Source organism: Pteropus medius, unplaced genomic scaffold, assembly GCF_902729225.1.
Source record: "Pteropus medius unplaced genomic scaffold, Ma_sr-lr_union100, whole genome shotgun sequence".
NCBI classification, from domain to species: Eukaryota; Metazoa; Chordata; class Mammalia; order Chiroptera; family Pteropodidae; genus Pteropus; species Pteropus medius.
The window spans coordinates 7,129,189-7,146,582 of record NW_024349802.1 but is presented as its reverse complement, the minus strand read 5'-3'; the positions used below and the strand labels follow the sequence as shown (position 1 = coordinate 7,146,582).

At 49.2% G+C, this 17,394-nt stretch overlaps 1 protein-coding gene across 8 annotated transcripts in view; it reads left to right on the top strand.

The window, feature by feature from the left end:
• Positions 1-16,688, top strand: part of MACROH2A1 (macroH2A.1 histone) — a 73,258-nt gene extending 56,570 nt beyond the window's left edge. For 2 of the 8 annotated variants that reach the window (XM_039836070.1, XM_039836069.1), the window contains exons 6-10: positions 680-766; positions 4,071-4,155; positions 5,448-5,537; positions 8,014-8,188; positions 15,931-16,688. In XM_039836070.1, the coding sequence (XP_039692004.1) occupies positions 680-766; positions 4,071-4,155; positions 5,448-5,537; positions 8,014-8,188; positions 15,931-16,096 (603 nt within the window). In that variant the 3' untranslated portion in view covers positions 16,097-16,688. Of the gene's footprint in view, positions 1-679; positions 771-4,070; positions 4,156-5,447; positions 5,538-8,013; positions 8,189-15,930 lie in introns of all 8 variants that reach the window. The other 6 variants (XM_039836076.1, XM_039836075.1, XM_039836074.1 and 3 more) reach the window with 3 other exon arrangements.
• Positions 16,689-17,394: the final 706 nt, after the last annotated feature.

Here is a 17,394-nt window from a genome sequence, read left to right as displayed (position 1 = left end):
AAAAAAAAAAAAAAAAAAAAAAGGCCACACACTAGAAAAAAGCAAGGATCCTATCCTATTATATGCAAAATACATAAAAATAGATTAACTAGAATAAGAGCTAGGCCTGGAAAAATGTTTTTATACATTTATACATTGAGGGGGAAAAAATAAAGACAACCCTCTCTGCATACCTATACTGTTTTCTCAGTTTTCAAGAGATGTCCCTTAAAGGTAAACCGATGAGTGTCACAAGAAAAAAAATCAAGCCCGGAAAGTTGCAGCTGACAAAATGGAGAAACTTATTGTTTTGGTTGGCCTCATAGTCCACATTTTTTTTAAAAAAAGCAGACACCATGTTTTAGTAGCCTTCTCAGTGGGGTGCCAGTTTTACAGGTTTTTGCAAAGTGAAATGGGGCATTCGTTGTTTTGTTATTTCTTTAAACCTTTGGAAATGATCTCATGTGTGTTTCTCTTTTTTTGGACTTGTCATTCAAATGTTTGATTTCACCATGTCACATTTGATATTCCTCCTCCTCACCCCCATCCACATGTGCGCACACTTCGTGGACTGTTGCCCCTTGGGCTCCTATGTTGGAATCGACCAGGTAGGCCAGCCCTGCCATGGGGCGTTAGTGAATGTGCCTGTGCGTGGGTCTCGGTCCAACACAGTTGATATACATTTGTTTACCTGTTATAGTTGCAAGTTGTACAGGCTGACATTGCCTCGATCGACAGTGAGGCTGTCGTTCACCCGACAAACACTGACTTCTACACCGGTGGTGAAGTAGGTAATGCCTAGCTGGGTGCTGCCGAGTGTGTGTGTGCATGGTCAGTCGGCCACCGCAGACAGCTTGATCCTTTGACAGCTATGCAGGGCTGCATTCATTTCACACTTCCAGCTGTCCTGACCTTCCCAAGGTCGACCTTCTCAAGGTCTCTCATCCTCGGGTTGTGAATGCGAGAAATACAGCTAGCTGTCAGCCAGGGTGCATCATGCAGCTCACAAATGGGCACGCTTCTGGTTTGGAAACTGGTTCATCAACATTATTTCTTCATTTCTTCACAAGGCACAGCTTTAATGGAGACTGGGTTCACACATAATTTCATCTGCAAGGGGATGCATCCAAATCGGCCAAGTGGCATCCAGTACCACTTCTGTGTCCTCTGTGGACCAGACAGGCAGGCTTGCCTGTGCACAGCCCTCTGTCCCACACACCTCTCTCTGTGTCAGAAGCACCTCGTTCCTGGAAACGGCCTTAAAGCCTCAGGTGCCCACAGGGGCACTTTCAGAACACTCTCCCACACTCAGGGGTTCTCAGATCTTCCATGTGTGAAAGTCACATCATTCCGATGTGGTATCCCTAGACCACTGCTGAGAAACATTCTCCTAGATTCAGAACACCCTCCCCTCTCTCCACAGCTGACAGGGGTCATCGGTTGGCTTCTGGTGTTGAATAGCTAAGGGGGGGAGGGGGGAGGCAGGGAGCACTCGGGGTGCCGAGCGCCTCGGCTGCCAGCTTGCTGCAGGAGTGTCAGTGCCCTGCTCTAAGAATTGCTTATATAATGAAGGGGCATCGGTGTGATGGCAAAAAAGCACAGGGCTGGAGCTGGGTACAAGGAGCTTGGATCTTCACCTCGCCATTTACTGGTTATGGGGCCTAGGGTAGTAAGCTCCTCGATGCCTCAGTTCCCCTATCCATAAAATAGAGGTAATAGTGAGAATTGCACTAAAGAATGTAATAAGCAAAGCACCCTGTTTTGTGTCTGGCTTATGATTAGTGCTTGCCTATGGTCTCGCTCTCATGTTTATGATTTTTACAGCAGATGAGCTGGTCCCGAGAAGAGCATTCTGAGTGTAGATTCAAACACCAGCTTCCAGAGAGAATGGAGACATTTTTTAATAAGGACAAAAGTGAAGTCATCTTGAAGGATGAGGCTCTTAGGATTTTCATGAGCGTCCTGGATACTGGAAATGCAACAGTTTAGCGATCTCTGGCTGTCCAGCTCTGTTTCATGTCACAGTCTGCCCTAGCCACTGTGATTTGGGCTAATTGCTTTCCTGGGCATTTTGGATTTCAGACATAGATGGAAAGACAAACTGGATGGAAAGTCAGGACCTTCCAGGTCTGCCAGGCCAAAATGCAACGAGGCCTTAGGTGACTAAACGCTCATTTGACAAGATTTCAGAGAAATTTAATAGCTCATAAGTCAGGCAGCTTGAGAGAGAGATATTTTGTTTAAACCAAATGAAAGCTTTGTGGGAAGGAAATACTCATTTGAAGGAAAATAAACAGCTAAAGACTTATCTTTCAGCCATGAGTAACTAAGGCTTGAGTTCATCCTGCCATCCAGGAATTTTGGTGAAATGGAAATTATGAAACTTCCTGGGTAAAAGTATTTCACCTGGGCCCAGGGAGAGGAGAATTAGTGACCTGCAGCCATGGAAGGCATGTGTTTGCAGGGTTAGCCACCCTACGGGGTAGACGTGAAGGCTTTGGGAGGGTCACAGGCAGAGTCAACTGTGTGCTCCCCTTACCCCAAGAGCCCAGTCCTTCCTGAACTGTGACCAGAACTGGCCTCCTTGGAATAATGACAATGCTAGAGTTTTTCCCTCTGCTCTGCTTGTCCTCAACCCACTGATATGCACAGGGTAAACATGTAATAGCCTTGGTGACATCTCAGTAATGTGGGTCCGAGAGCTTGCCCAAGGTCACGTCACTCACACTGTCACAGCCGGAAAAATACCTCAAGCAGTTCAGACAATCTGACTGGCTAAAGAGAAAGACTGTGCCAGGGCCAGAATCCAGGTCTTCTAAAGCCCGCCTCAGTGCTTTTTCTTGGTGAACCAATCCAAACTAGTACTGAACCCAGATTTCCGTTATACTACAAAACCAGTGATCAACCATATTCATACATGGTCTCAATTGGGTCCAACTCCCACTTTGATGTGTGAGAGGGGAAACGAGGAAGCTAGGATGTAATCCCTCCATTTCTCATTTTGGTGTGAATTCCTGAGTCCCGAGACCGCTGGAAGAAGGAATGCGAGTGCAGGAATGCTTAGCCCCAGTGATTAACTTTACCCATCAAAAGTTCTTTCTAACAGTGAAATAGACCACAGGCTGAGCCTGACATTTGTCCAAGCCTAAATTTTTGCTTAGGCTGTTTTGAACACTGACACTCATGCCTGCTTTCTAAGCATGAAATAATGTCCTTGTTCTCGTGGGAGTAACACGTTTATGCTTGGGGGCAGATGAGCCAATTGCTTTATGATTAACCCTGAAGTTAAGCCTAAAAAGCGAGAGTGTTACATTAAGAGTGTTGACAATACAGTTGAAATGGGCCTGTTTCTTGTTAAAAAGTACACGTGTGTCTACATGAACATGTGCATACATATGTGTGTGTAGGAGTCAAGTCCTGACTGGGTGGATTGCCTGCACTCTAGGGTTCAGTTTTTAAGTTTGGGAAATGCATTAAGTGTATTTTATCTTGCAAATTTCACTTTTACTTAAAGCAAGATTTAATTATAAGTCAAAATTTTAAAGTAAACACTCTTCCTAAGATAAAAACGCCTTGTAATTACAAATCAGCCCATTTTCTTAATAGTTTATATCTTAGAAAGGAGTTGGTAGTATTAATACAGGACTGATTTTATTTTCCCGTCCAAATTTCCTGGCTCCCCAAAGAGTACATGGGATGGAGAACGAGGACCTGAAATAGTCCTGCCTAGAGCACATTTATTTCCCTCCTTCAAGCTGGAGACTGGGTTAGGAGAGAAGGCTAGAGCTGGTATAGCTGGGCAGCAGCAGGCCTCACTCATCTGGGATGTATCCTCAAAAGTCTCTACTTCCTGGTGGTCTCCAGGCCATGAGGCCCAAACCTGCTCCCTCAAGCCCATTCAGCCTGCGTCTCTGTCTCTGAGGCTAAACTTTGTCAGAAACATGCAGCAGCTGCCCTTCCAGCCATTTAATGCCTGCTTCACTGCTTTCCAAAACGGGAAGGCATGAGGGTGGTCTGGGCTAATGAGGGACGCTGGATCCCCACTTTAAGGATCCCAAGTTAATGTCTCTGAAAGCCAACCCTTCTCTTAGACAGCCGAGAGAGCTCCTGTGGGTGACAGCCTGCGGTCAGGTTCATTCACGCACCCCAGACTGCCTACAGTCGGGCGGCTTACAGGTCAGTGCGTGCTGTTAGCCCTGGTGCTGTCTTATTGGTGACAGTGCCCAGGCTGTTTTCTTTTCCTTCCAGACACTTCCTGGGGTCAGTTCACCCCTCTAGCTTGAGAATGCAAATGAGTCAGGTTTCTCTAATATAATCAGCCTGAGTCATTACAGAGTGAATCCAGAGAGAATTCGGGCTGGTGCATTCCGAAGCACCCTGACCGAACCATCCCAGAATGTGCCAGGTGCACTTTGAATTTTCCAAGACAAACGGTGAATCTTAAGGGGAGTATTTTGTCCTCTTGTGAGGAAAAGTACTTTAAAATGTGCAAAACTGAGGAATAAGAGCTTAAGGAAGACTGAGACTCCAATCCGGCCAAACTTTAAAAGGTGATGTTATCTCTCAATTTGCTTGCTGTTTGCTGTTCCACACGAGGCATTTACCCTCCAGACCTTACAGCCTTGGGGGTCCTGTTTGGGAACCTGGCTTTCAGAGCAGAAACTGATTACTTAGCAAGTACCCTAATGTACAAGAAAAGGTACTCCCTCCTTCCATTGGATTGTTTTTTAAATCTGATCCTAAATGGTCACCCTTCTTTCCAAGTTTTTATGTAATACACATTCATCTTTAAGCTCTTCTTCTGATGTTGCTCTCTTTTACCTAAAATGATTCTGAATCATTAGTGTAATTAAGGAAATAGTGTCTGAGGCCATTTTTTTTTTTTTTTTTTTTTTTTTTTTTTTTTTTTTTTTTTTTTGTATTCACACATGACGTCAAAGCTGCAAAACTGGAACTAAGCATGGTGGTGATGCTGGTCCAAAGGTGGCCAAAGCCAAACGCTTTCTTCTGGGCCTGTGGCCAAGAGGAGAGATAGCCGCCTGATGGGAGTGTGGTATGCTTCTCTAAAACCTCCTTATTTGGGGGCTCTTTCTAGAGACAGAGAAGAAAATCCAAGGGAGGCATCAGCCTTGGAAGCCAGCACCATCTGGTTTCTCACGCCAGTAAAAAGCGTGTAGGACAGGCGTGCTTGCAAAAAACAAGCATCTCCTATCTCTGGCTCATCCAGGATCACCCTGAGTCACCCCCAAATAAGGGGTTGTAGTGCCACAGTGATGACTGGCCAATGGTGAATCCCTTCTAAATCTTACTCTTGTGACCCAGCCAAAGCTTAGCTCCTGTTTTGCAGCCATATGGAAATTAGCTGGTCAGATCATACAGAGTATGTAATCATCTGACATGCTAATAAGTGTCTGTATGTGCCCTGAGACACCAGAATGGCAGTCTGACCTCATCTTGTCCTTGTCTAGGAAACACGCTGGAGAAGAAAGGTGGCAAGGAGTTTGTGGAAGCTGTTCTGGAGCTCCGGAAAAAGAACGGGCCCTTGGAAGTAGCTGGAGGTAAGGTGAAGAAACACGCAGTTTACTTGGTTGTGGCACATGCGGAGTTAGGGAAACCATTTTATGAGACAACTTGGAATTCAGAGGTGGCAGTGCAAATGTGTCTCTGAGTGGAGGCAGGGGACAGCCATCAGGCTTTACAAGTTAGACTTTTGTCACATGCAAATTGTCAGGGGAGCTTAAAGGCTGTGAGAATTGCCTTTCTGATTTTTTTATTACTTAAAATAGCTTCTAAATGTTTGATGACTAGACCTCAAGGAATTACAGAAGCAGAGTTTGGCAAATTTAAGATCTGAGAATTGGAGATAGTGATATGAGCCATCTGCACAACTGCTGGTAGAGATGCAAATTAGTCATTTTTATTCAGTCAGCTATGTTTCTAATAGGAAAAGTATGAATACACATTTCTCGTTTACCAATTACACCTTTGATGATACAGGGGGTGAGAAAATGACTTGAAACCGATGTGGGGAAATATCGCTAGGAACTTAGAGGCGGAGTACTTCTTACTGCTGCTGGCCTGAGTTTTAGAATTTCAGGTGGACGGAAGGCCTCCTGAGGGCCTGGGAGGCCATTCTCGTCCTCTTTTGGGGCTCTGATTTCTCTTACTAGATGGTCCCCAGTGCCCATTACATGTTCAAATCCTGTTTGTTTTTAAAATGAATGTTAATCTAATGGGCATCAGCAATCACTTTGTGATGTCCACACAAGCCCTCTCCTAGAGGGTACACCAGGCCGTACCCCTCTTTCCCCAGTGACTACACATGACGAGCCAGCCTGGGCTAGTCATGGAGCTGGTGGGGATAAGAGGGTGGCATTCCCTGTGCTGCTCTTTGCATTTGACCTCTGCTCGGCCGATGAAACATGGGATGGGGGCACAATTTTCCAGCTCTTCTTCAAGACAGTTCCACCTGGAACAGGGGAGGACGCACAGCACGAACCACCCACCAGGGGCTTGTGGCCTTTGTGCCAGCCCGGAGAGCCTTCTCATTGGTGCTCCAGTTCGAGCCCATTTGGTGACCCTCACATGAGGTGTGACCAGAGGTGGCCCTGGTGCTGCTTGCCGTTGACCACACTCACCTGGTACAAATGCATTAGATTTAGCATGGCTAAAGATATCTTTGCTTGTTTTAATAACAAAAACACATTTTGTTCTTGATTTTAAGATTTATTTTAGAAAGTTTTAAAAATACTTTTACAAGTACAAAGATGGCAATAATGAAACATACCATACCCCTGCTGTAGTGTCCAAAGATAATCACTGTTAACATGTTTCTTTCCAGTCTTTTTCCATGCGTAGTTTAGCAGTGACTTCTCCAGTGGACAGACTGTGAATTAAACCCCCGATGTTAGGTTTCTGTAGGTTAACACTTCAGCCCAGAGATCCTGTACCACTCAGTAAGCAGCACCAAGACACACACTTAGACCCGTGACTCTTGGTTCAGAGCTGTTTCTACTACACCATGAGACACTACCCACAAATCACTCTTTTCCAGTCTCTACTAGTGGCTCAAACCTAACACCCTTTACTTCTTGGATAAAAATGATGGGTGTTCCCCACAAAATGGGTTCAGGAAACAAACCAGAAAGTTCGGGTGTCTTACTGTCACAGTGCTGTGGGATTTTAGTGTGCTCTTCTATGGAAGCCCAGCAGGCAGCACTCACCCAGCCCTTGGGACCTAGAACCACCTTCTTTGCATCTGTGGGAACAGGCGTCCTGGAACATGCTCTGGGAGACACCGGGCTGGCATGTTCCATTTCCTGGTGAGTAGCAGACCCCAAGGCCACTGTCTTAGGAGCTGACAAGGGGCAGAAATGGAGAGTGAACCTGGAGAGGCTTGTCTGCTATGGAAATATGTAGCGAGAGAAAGGCTCTTCTAGGAAAAGAAAACAGTTCCATCCTAAAAACAGTCTAATTCTGTCAAAATTAAACAGGATCACTTGGTGAGGAAGAACAGGGCAGCAGACATGCTAGTCAGGTTGCTTTCTGAAGAGGTTTATCCTGAACTGTGTCCAGAAATTTATAGATACATCATAATTATATATGCACGTGAATCCATCCACATGAACAAAGAGAGTTGGAGACCCCAAAAGGCAAGCAATTTGAGGCTGCAAACATTCTGACACATTTGGTCAAGTTAGATGGTTAAGGCTCTGCCTTCTGGGGAGGGTAGAGGGAAAGCTTAATACAATCTTGGTTAAAATTCCTGGTAGTGATGCATCCTCATGCCAACTTTCTAAGGGTGGGTCCTGGCTTAGCATCTCTCCTGAGTGAGAGGACTAACTGATGAGCAGGTTCCAGCTCCAGCTTACACTGAATCACAGTGCAGCAGGCAGCTGTAGCCTTCCCTGGATACAGGCCATCGGAGGGCCCAGGAAGACACACCGTAGCTGGAAAGTGGGTCTGTGTTTGACATCTTGCGCTGTGTGCGTTGCAGAGGGGTAAAACTCACTGTTCCTGTCTCATTCCCTCCAGCCGCTGTCAGCGCAGGCCACGGCCTGCCCGCCAAGTTTGTGATCCACTGTCACAGTCCAGTCTGGGGTGCAGACAAATGTGAGGAACTTCTGGAAAAGACAGTGAAGAACTGCTTGGCCCTGGCAGATGATAAGAAACTGAAATCCATTGCGTTTCCATCTATTGGCAGCGGCAGGTAAGGGCACCCAGCATGTTACCATGGTGGTCGAGGATGCATTTCTCTGAATATTTAGTCCGTAATTGTGGTGCTCTGTGTACAAGGTCGACTGAGGCTGCTTTCAGGCTCTTGCCTTCATCTAGGAAACCAGAAGTGAGAAATAGAGAAGAATGCAAACGTTAAGCAATGGGGAGGGACAGTTGGAGAGAGAGAGAGAGACGGGAAGCCCAAGGACAATGTACAACTTCAGTTGTGACAGCAAATGTCACAGAAGGTGACCTCAGAGTACTGGGATCATCAGAGATGAGGGTTCAGAGAGTGAATCTTGAAGGATACTTAAGGCTCAGGTTGAGGGGAGGACAGGGAGGTGTGAATGCAGGGATATAATTAAGAGCATCCCTCCCAGGACCAGCCTGTGGGTATGTTACAGTTCTGTCCCCAAAACAGCAGCTTCTTTGGGTAAAGCCCTCTGCTTCTCACCTGTGTATTCCCAAGTGTCCTTCACTTCCCCACAGCTGCTTTCTCTGCCTGTCTCACTGCCGCTAAGGAGGTCATGGGACCCAGTGGAACCAAGAGGCAAATCATATAAGTGAAACAGGGCTGGGCCTACCCCACCCTGTGATATCCCCAGACGGGCTCACTGAGACTATGAGGGAACTGCCCCTCAGACAGAACAACCTAGAGGGCCACTACGGGGTGAGTGTAGTCCTTGAACATGTGCAGCCCACCACACCACCTCCTGGGTTGCACGCCTCAGATGCCAGAAATAACCTGTTGGGTCCCTGCCTATCAGAGCAGCACTGTGCTCTGATATGAGGTCAGGCCTGGAGTTGAGTCCTGGCTCAGCCACTAACCAGCTGAGGAGATGGCACATAAATTAACCCCGCTCCGAGCCCAAATTCCTCATGAAAAGTGAGTAATCCCTCATCTCAAGGCTGCTCTGGAAATGAAAGGGGCTCTCGGAGGGAGAGGGCTTTGAGAACTCTGTACTGTGACGAGGATGGAAGGCTACCTCTGAGGGTCCTCCCTGCTAAGGATCTAAGTCATAGCCTCTGGAAGGCTCACTCCAGATTGGGCACTGAGCAAAGGGAAACCGGTCTCCAGAGCTGCAGCTGTTGGCATCTTGGGCCCAACAGCGGCCAGAGCCCAGGGCTCCATCAGTTGGTAGCGACACCTGGGCTTTCCAGCCACATTGTGAGCCTGCTTGGGTCTCTGCCACCAGCCGCTCACACTACCCAAGGAAAGTGGGGCTGTGCAGAGGCAGCCCGGGTTCCATAAGGCGCTAGTCAGGCCCAGAGCCAATTCAGGGCCTTTTCTTTACAAAATACTTTTGGATCCGAGCATAAGTAGCCAGCTTCTCCCACATCTCACAGAAGGTCTGTTCCTTGGCACTGCACTGCCATGCGACCTTTGGTAAATGAATCACTCTCTCGGTCCCTGGCCTGCTGTATCAGCCAGCAAGACTTTGGGGACTGCCCTTCCTCACAGATGGTTCTGAGGTTCAGTTAATTAGTGTTTCGGATGCACTTTGATCTACTCTGATGAAAGGTGCTTCCGAAGAGAGAAGCAATAGGGGCCCATTATTGGAGGTAATAGTTTCACATTTTTTCATATGGCTATTGGGAAATTTCTAATTGAAGCATAAAAGTAATTCTCATAAAAGACCATCTGTTATTACAAACTTATTTACATTTTTCATGGAGTAAAAGTTTTAAGAAATAATCAATTGAAAGCTTTTAAGAGGGCGGAATTCCAACAGTAAGCACATGTGCACAGCCACCCAGCCCCACATCTGTCGGGCAGACCTTGCCCACAGCACCGTGTAAACAGCTGCCCTCTCTTTCATGAGTAAAGAATGGGATTACACCAGAGCCGGCCAGTAAATCACAGCGGGTTTTAGGAGGGGAAATAAAACAGCTTGTTTGTGGCATCCAGTGTCTCCAGCATATAAGTCACGCTGGAATTAAAACAGTATAAATGCAAACATGTTGGTAAAGTGGGCTTACTTTCTCTGAGCTGAGGCCCAGCGTCTCGGGCATGTGGGTGACGACCACGACCCCATGCTCCCTTCCTGTAGCCCATCCACCTCCAGGCCAATCCTAAAAGCCACTGGAGGCAGAGAGACCCAGGAGTGTAACCACGGCCTCGAGAAGCCACCTCTGTCCGGCATCTGGCCAAATTCTGGTCACAATATTTATGGGTACCCCCACTCCCTCAGTTCTGTTTGACATTAGGGGGCGACCCCTCTCCGGAGGGGCAGTACAGAGGGAATAGCTAGTTTGGGGCTTTGATTAAACTCTCCTTAGATTTATGAGCTTAAAAGGGAAGCCTGTTTGTCTTTTTCAAGTTACCATTTATGGGTATTGAGTCCCAGGCACCATGCTAAACCCTTCATCTGAATTCTCTCACAAAAACCCTGCAAGGTGGGCACTTATTAATTCCATACAAAGGCAGAGAAATGGAAGCTTAGAGGAGTTAAGTCACTCACCTGCAGTCACACAGCTTGCACCTGGTAGGGCCAGATTTTGATCAGAGGTCCTTGGCTTCAAGGCTTGTGATATTAGGCACATGGAACTCTTGTCAACAAACCTACCCCACCCCCTCATATCCCACTAGAATATCACCCCACTTCCTGCACACTATGTGAGTAGGTTTTAGGGAGCCTTGGAAACACCACTTGCCCAGGCACAGCCATTGGCCTCACTGGCTGCTGAGCACGAGCCTTAGAAGAGAAATATAAAGAACAAAAACAAACATATTAACCCAAAACACGTGAGCGCTGGAGTGAGAGAATGTAAGAGGCTGCTTTTGGGTTGTGCTGCCCAAGCTCCTCTCTAGCCTTGTGGGGCAGAGGGCCCATCATCATCTCCTTCTGAGTTTTAGCTTCTCCCTCTTAGCTCAGAACCCCGATGGCTTGATCTTTACCTCTGGCTGGAGCAGCCTCCACCTGGGGCAACTTCAGACAGTCAGTTGCTCAAAGCCAGAAGATGGAAAAGTGGAGGGGCCTGGGAGCACGGTGCGAGGGAGACCTAATCCTAGCAGAAGAGTATTTAGACATGGTGACATTTTTCCCAAGTTACTCAAGCTTCTAAGACATGCAGCCCTACCCATCTCCCAGATAGTGGACTGACCTGGCAAGAAAACCAGACTCCTTCTAGAATCCATGTTTACTCCTACCCAGCCTTCCAGGGCATGCTCCAGTCTGTCTCTTCCAGAAAATCCACCTGGATTTTCCCTAACCCCAGGACCCAGCCTGCTCAGCACAGCTCTGGGCCTGGATTCCTGCGTGGCTGCTCAGCCCTGAGGGGCAGGCTCCCCAGGAGCAAGGACACTTGGCAGCGCCCCATACGAGGGGGCCAGCAGAGCTGATGGAACTGAAACCTCTTCTGGGAAGAGGCCTTATAAACCAAATCTCTGTCATCCAGATGGAATGGTAGGACAAGCAACCAATGTGTACGGTCCCCAGCTGTCACTGAGCAGGCTGACTCAAGAAGGTAGCAGACAGAGATAGCGCATGGGGTCCCCTTGTACCAGCTAAGGGAAACTGAGGCCCAAGACACTGGGAAAGGCTATCCCAGACACAAGTGGAGTGACTTCAGTCTGTTCACAGCAAGGTCAGCAGAAAAAGGTCAAAGTTTAATATAAACTCCATGGGGGATGTGAAGCACTTGGCTGCAGAGGAACCTAAGGCAAAGCTGTAACTGCAGCAGGCTAGGTCAGGGCCGAGTGGGGTAGAAGGGTACCCACCTCGCGGGGGCAGCAGTGTCCACATCATCACCACTATGGTCATCGACCTCTGTACCCTTGAGGTGTCTGTTTTCCAGCTGAGATCTCTTAATTCTTAGGTTAATGCCCCATCTAAGTCAGATTCAAACCCGAATCTGACTCTAGAGCAGAAGCCCTTGTCCTTTTGCTTTGATGTGTCTCGGGAGAGGTGGAAGGCAGACACAGTGCGGCTTAGGACTGTCACAGAGGAGGTAGCCCTAAGATGAGGGAGGAAGGCGCAAAGACGTGGCCAAGCAGGGATAGCATTCAGAGGGGCTGCACCTATGCAGCCAGCATGGGAGCCCAACCAGCCAAGACGCCGAAAGATGAGGGAGATGCCCTTGGCGAACAGCTCTCTGGGAGCTGACCAGCGCTGCACCAGGGATGCCCACCTGTGTCCTTGCCACACCTCGGCATGCCAGCAGTCATGGCTGACAGCCCTCTGAGAGGACTGGGCATCACAGACGCAGACAGCAGCTCTCTGGGAGCCTCATGCCAGTGTTGTTAACAGTGACAGCAGCAGTCACACAGTCATAGCTATCATGGGTCCTGGGGTAGGGAGACAGTTTTCTACTGTATGAATCTTTAAAAAGACCCTTCCAGACCACCTACTTTACAGATCATACTATTACTTGAGGACTCTGTACATTACCTTGTTCGGTACTCATTACCTACCTCATTTCACCAGACGGGGAAACAAGGCACAGAGACAGTGCCCAGTCTCAAATCCAGCGGCTCCAGGCTGCGTGTGCCACAGCTGCCACTGTCTTGAGAACGTAGGGTTCTGAGTGTCAAGCAGTCTTGTGAGAGCATCTGTCTGCACATTCCACATGTCACGAACGCTTCTAACTAGCCACTGGAAGATATTCCAGGGCCCACCTGCAACATTAGGAAAATGGTTACCTCCATTCCTTCCTGGTGGCCTGGGTAGTCCACTGTGGCCACAGTCCCACGGCTGGGTTTCTGCTTTAGGCTGTGGCTGCCTAGCACAGAGGGTCGGGTTCATCAATGAGAGGTTTTCCTGGAAACAAATCAGATTCACATTCACTCATCAGCCACCTTGAAGGACAAGGCCAAACCAGCTCGCACTGCATCAACAGTAGGGCATGCAGGTGCGGCACTGCGGGTTGAACACCTCTGATGCCCACCTTTCTCCACTTGCTGGCTCTTCGCCTTCGGGCCTACCCTGTGAGCCCAGATCATAAAGTCTGTGCTGGCTCCACATAGAACAGTGGGTCTTGAAGGGCGGTCCCATACCTGCTGAGTCAGACACCCTGCGTGGAGCACGGCAGCCTGCGCTCCCACAGGCCCATGTTGAAAATTGTTGATGTCGAGGGACAGGAAAGGACATGTTTTTGCTGAGAGTAACACAGTCCTTTTCAAGGGTCGCAGGCAGAGGAATGGAAAACCTATGGGAGGAAGTCTGTGTCAGAAAGTGCTGGGTGCACGCAAGAGTGACTAGCAAGTGTTTGGGGCTCCGGGGAGGCCTTCAGCTAGGACAGAGGGGCCTAAGGCCTCACCCTGTATTGTAGATATGGGAGGGAACAGGCTATGACCATCACACCACACAACAGATGGCTCCTCAAGGAAGTTCCACAGACCCTCACCTCAGCCCAGCTCATGTGTGCAGGTGTAAGGCAGAAATGGGCGGGAGGGCACCAGGTGTGTTGGGGGCTGGGTGCTGTCAGCTTGGAGTTGGTGGAGCAGGGTCTTGGGCTTCCGGTGTGGACAGCAAGTTCTCACAGCCCTGCTCAGCCCCGACCCATCCAGCCACATCTGCAGACCAAGCTCTGCCTGGTCTGGAAGCCCTCGGAGCTCCCAGGGACCGAGTCCGGCTGCCTCTAGCAGTGGCTCCCTGTGCTGCTGCAGCCTCTCTGTGTCCCTGCGTTCCCCACTCCACCATCTGGCCACTGGCTGCCGCCTCTCCAGGCTTTTCTCACCTAGAGGAAACTAATGGGATCACTAATCTGATGATTCCTTCTGGCAGCTGGATTTACAGCAGGAAAATAAACATTTGCGCTTTGTGAGACACTTAGAATGGGCCCTTATTCCAGTGACTCTGTGACCCTTTGTCTGTATACCCCTTCGAAAAAGCTGGCCTGGTACCTCTCTCGTGATTGGGGCCTAGTGGATGAGCAGCCCCTGTACCCCTCTGTACCCCACAAGGGTGAGTTGGGCTCCCCACGACACTCATTTGTGTACATTCCCCTGGGAACATGCTCACCAGAGAGATGCCCCCAAAACCAGAAGGTTGAGTGTGTCCTGTTCTGGACCTCCTATCTCTATGCTTGACTCCAGGAGACAGTCAAGGCACCTGTGCCAGGTGTGTTGAGAACAGCTTCTTCCCAGCCTGAGCTTACAGATCCCAGAGTGGGAAAGGGCGTGAGGGGAATGACCTGCCACGTGGGGTCCCCACCTCTCCTCCTCACTCCCAGAAAAGCCCTTCTCCCTGCATCCCAGCCCACCTGTTAGTCATCCTGACTCTGGCGGTAGAGCCCCCAGGGTCTCCTCAGGAGGAAGCTGTGTCTGTCTGACACTGTCCTAGGTGGAACACCTCTGACCTGCTGTCCCCACTGGCAGTCCTCTGTGTGCCAGCTGCCTTGCAGGTGAGCCACCTGTGTATGGAGCAGCGACAACTCTGGGTCACATCCCATGTACACTGGCTTCTCTGACAGGCTGGGAACATGCCCTGGGTGACACCCCTGTCTTCTAAGACTGAACTTCCCTTCTAAAGCATCCAGCAGTAGTGGTCCAGTGTCAAACTGGGTGAAGCCATGTTTGATAATAAAGCACGTCACAAGAATGGTTCTCTCCTGTGCATCTGAAATGCTCTGAGCACTGGCAACAGAATGAGTGTGGCTCTCTGGGAGGCAGCTACGGTGGTTCAGAACTCTTGGCGCTTAGTGAGGCAAGGAGTGTTCTAAGAAACCTCTCACCTGGCGGCAGGTACCCAATCTGAGGGAGAGTCGCAGCTGGAACCGGCAGGTTGGTCCAGCACTTCGCGTGTCAGCAGGTCCATAGGCTCAGAGCAGATTGAAGGCTATCGTTCTGTGAGGAACAAAGATACCCCTGTGAGAGCTGGCCCCAGACTCTCGCCCTCGGCATCCTTAGCTGTACGCTGGGGTCAGTAAAGGAAATTGAATCCAGGGCCACTGGCTCCAAAGCCCACGTTATTCCCTTCAGACGAGGCACATCGCCACGTTACTGCCACTGTCCTCCAGGGTTACCTTGGTCCTGCATCTGCAGTGTTGACCAGGAACAGCCTCAGGCTCACATGAAGCAAGGAGTGACAATATTCCTAGTCTTGATTTCAGATTCTTGTTTAGATTCTTGTTCTGAGGCTGTACCCCCCAAATTGCCATGTGACATTTACTTTAAATGGAAATACCTGTGAATTCACACCGGTCTGGCTTGGAGACTTGGATGCCCGCCTTGAGGTGGAGAGCCCACTTGGCCCCTGCAGCCACAGCTCCCTGACACCTGCCCTTGGGGTAGTAGCACAAGCTGGTGGGTGCTGGGGGTGGATGCTGGGCCGCGGGGCCATGAAATCCAGGTCTAGAGCTCCAGCCATCCTCTGGGGCTGAGACCCACAGGGAGCCTCTGAGAGCCTGGGCCGTGTCCCAAGCCCCATGCTAGTCTCAGCGGTGCCGGGAAGAGAAGCGGGAGCCTGCATGGCCTAACGCACACCACGTGCCGCAGAACACGGATCCTGTCTGCGTGCTTATCACTTTTCAGAGGACGTCCTGGCTACTTTTCTCTGAGAGTACAAAGACCATTTTCCTACTTGTCCTTCCCTGTCTGGTGGGCACCAGGCTTTCTCACGTCTGTGAATGAACAGCCACAGGACCCAGCACCACTTGTGGACGCTGACCTAACATGAGACACTGCGGCACACGTGGCCTTGACCTCCTGGTGGGAGGTGGCAGGAGGGCATGGGCGGTCCCATGGCCACCGTGCCCTCCCTAGTTGCTGAGCCCTTGTTCTCTCTCCTGCAGGAACGGTTTCCCAAAGCAGACGGCAGCTCAGCTGATTCTGAAGGCCATTTCCAACTACTTCGTGTCGACGATGTCCTCTTCCATCAAAACAGTGTATTTCGTGCTTTTCGACAGCGAGAGTATAGGCATCTACGTGCAGGAAATGGCCAAGCTGGACGCCAACTAGGCTGAGGAGCTACAGAACCAGCGTACACCGTGCCCCCTGCCTCCGATTTGAAAGCAAAACCCCCTTCAGTCCTACTGGGAGGCGGGAACCCTTTCATTTTCAATTTTGCTCATCTAGGGAAAGTAAGGTTTTGGTTTCCAGTTTAATTGTTTTCGACCTTCTAAAATGTTTTTACGTTAGCACTGATAGTTGGCATTACTGTTGTTAAGCACTGTGTTCCAGACTGTGTCTGACTTTAGTGTAACCTAGGAGATTTTATAGTTTTATTTTAATGAAATCCTGCTTGATGCAGAGCAGCGGGGAGAGCAGCGTCCATGTGGCAGAATCCAGGAAGCCCGCTTTGTAACCGTGTGTCGTGGTGCTTTATTGTACACCCAGTGGCGTTCTTTTTACTATAACGTTCCTTTTTGTCCCCCTCAAGAAGAAAAATCATGAATTTCCCGCAGACCTAATTTTTGTTTACTTTTTGTCTTAATGACGGATTTGAAAATGAAAGATTTAAAAGGCAGAACAGAATCTGTTGTCTTTAATTATATTTGCAATTTGGAATTTGTGTGGATTGATTTAGTAAAATGTTAAACTGTTGTCGTGACTGGCGTGTTTCAAGTTATTGTGCCCCTGACCTGTAAGTCGGCTTCTCTTACCACAGGATGGGGGCCTTGGGAGGGGCAGCCCACACCCGGGAAGCACCGTGACAGCCACTGCAGCCTGGTGGAGGAGGGGCATCTTCGGGCCCTAATGGCTGGTAGAGGGAGTTCATGTCAAGTCTCTCATCCTTGTGACACTTGGGCAAAGGTGTTACCCCCATTTCATGGATGAGGAAGCAGATACACTGAAAGTCATGTGGATAGGGAGTGGCAAGCTGGTACTAGAGCCCAGGTCTTTAACGCTGAGCCCAGCTCTCTCCTGCCGTCTGCCCACTCCTGCCCGTCTCTCTGGCTCATGGTTGGGCCCAGTGTCCCCAGGCCACTTGCCAAATGGAGGGCAGAAGCCTCAAGCCCTCTACTGGGCTTGATTGGACCTGTCATTCCTACAGGATGGGGTTCTTGGTGCCAGGAGCCTACCAAAGGCACAGTGCCACCACCCAGGTCCCCAAGATGTGCTGCTGCCAGTTTTTACGTATCTTCTCACAGCTGTGGGTATTTAGGGATGTGGATTATTTTAAAAGATCCCAGCTGGACCAGAGTCGCTAAACTCTTATTACCTAAAGTTAGCAAAACACAGACACTATGTGCTTCAAAATGTACTTTTGCCATCATTTAAATTTGTCTAAAATGCACAGAAGATTATCTTTTTAG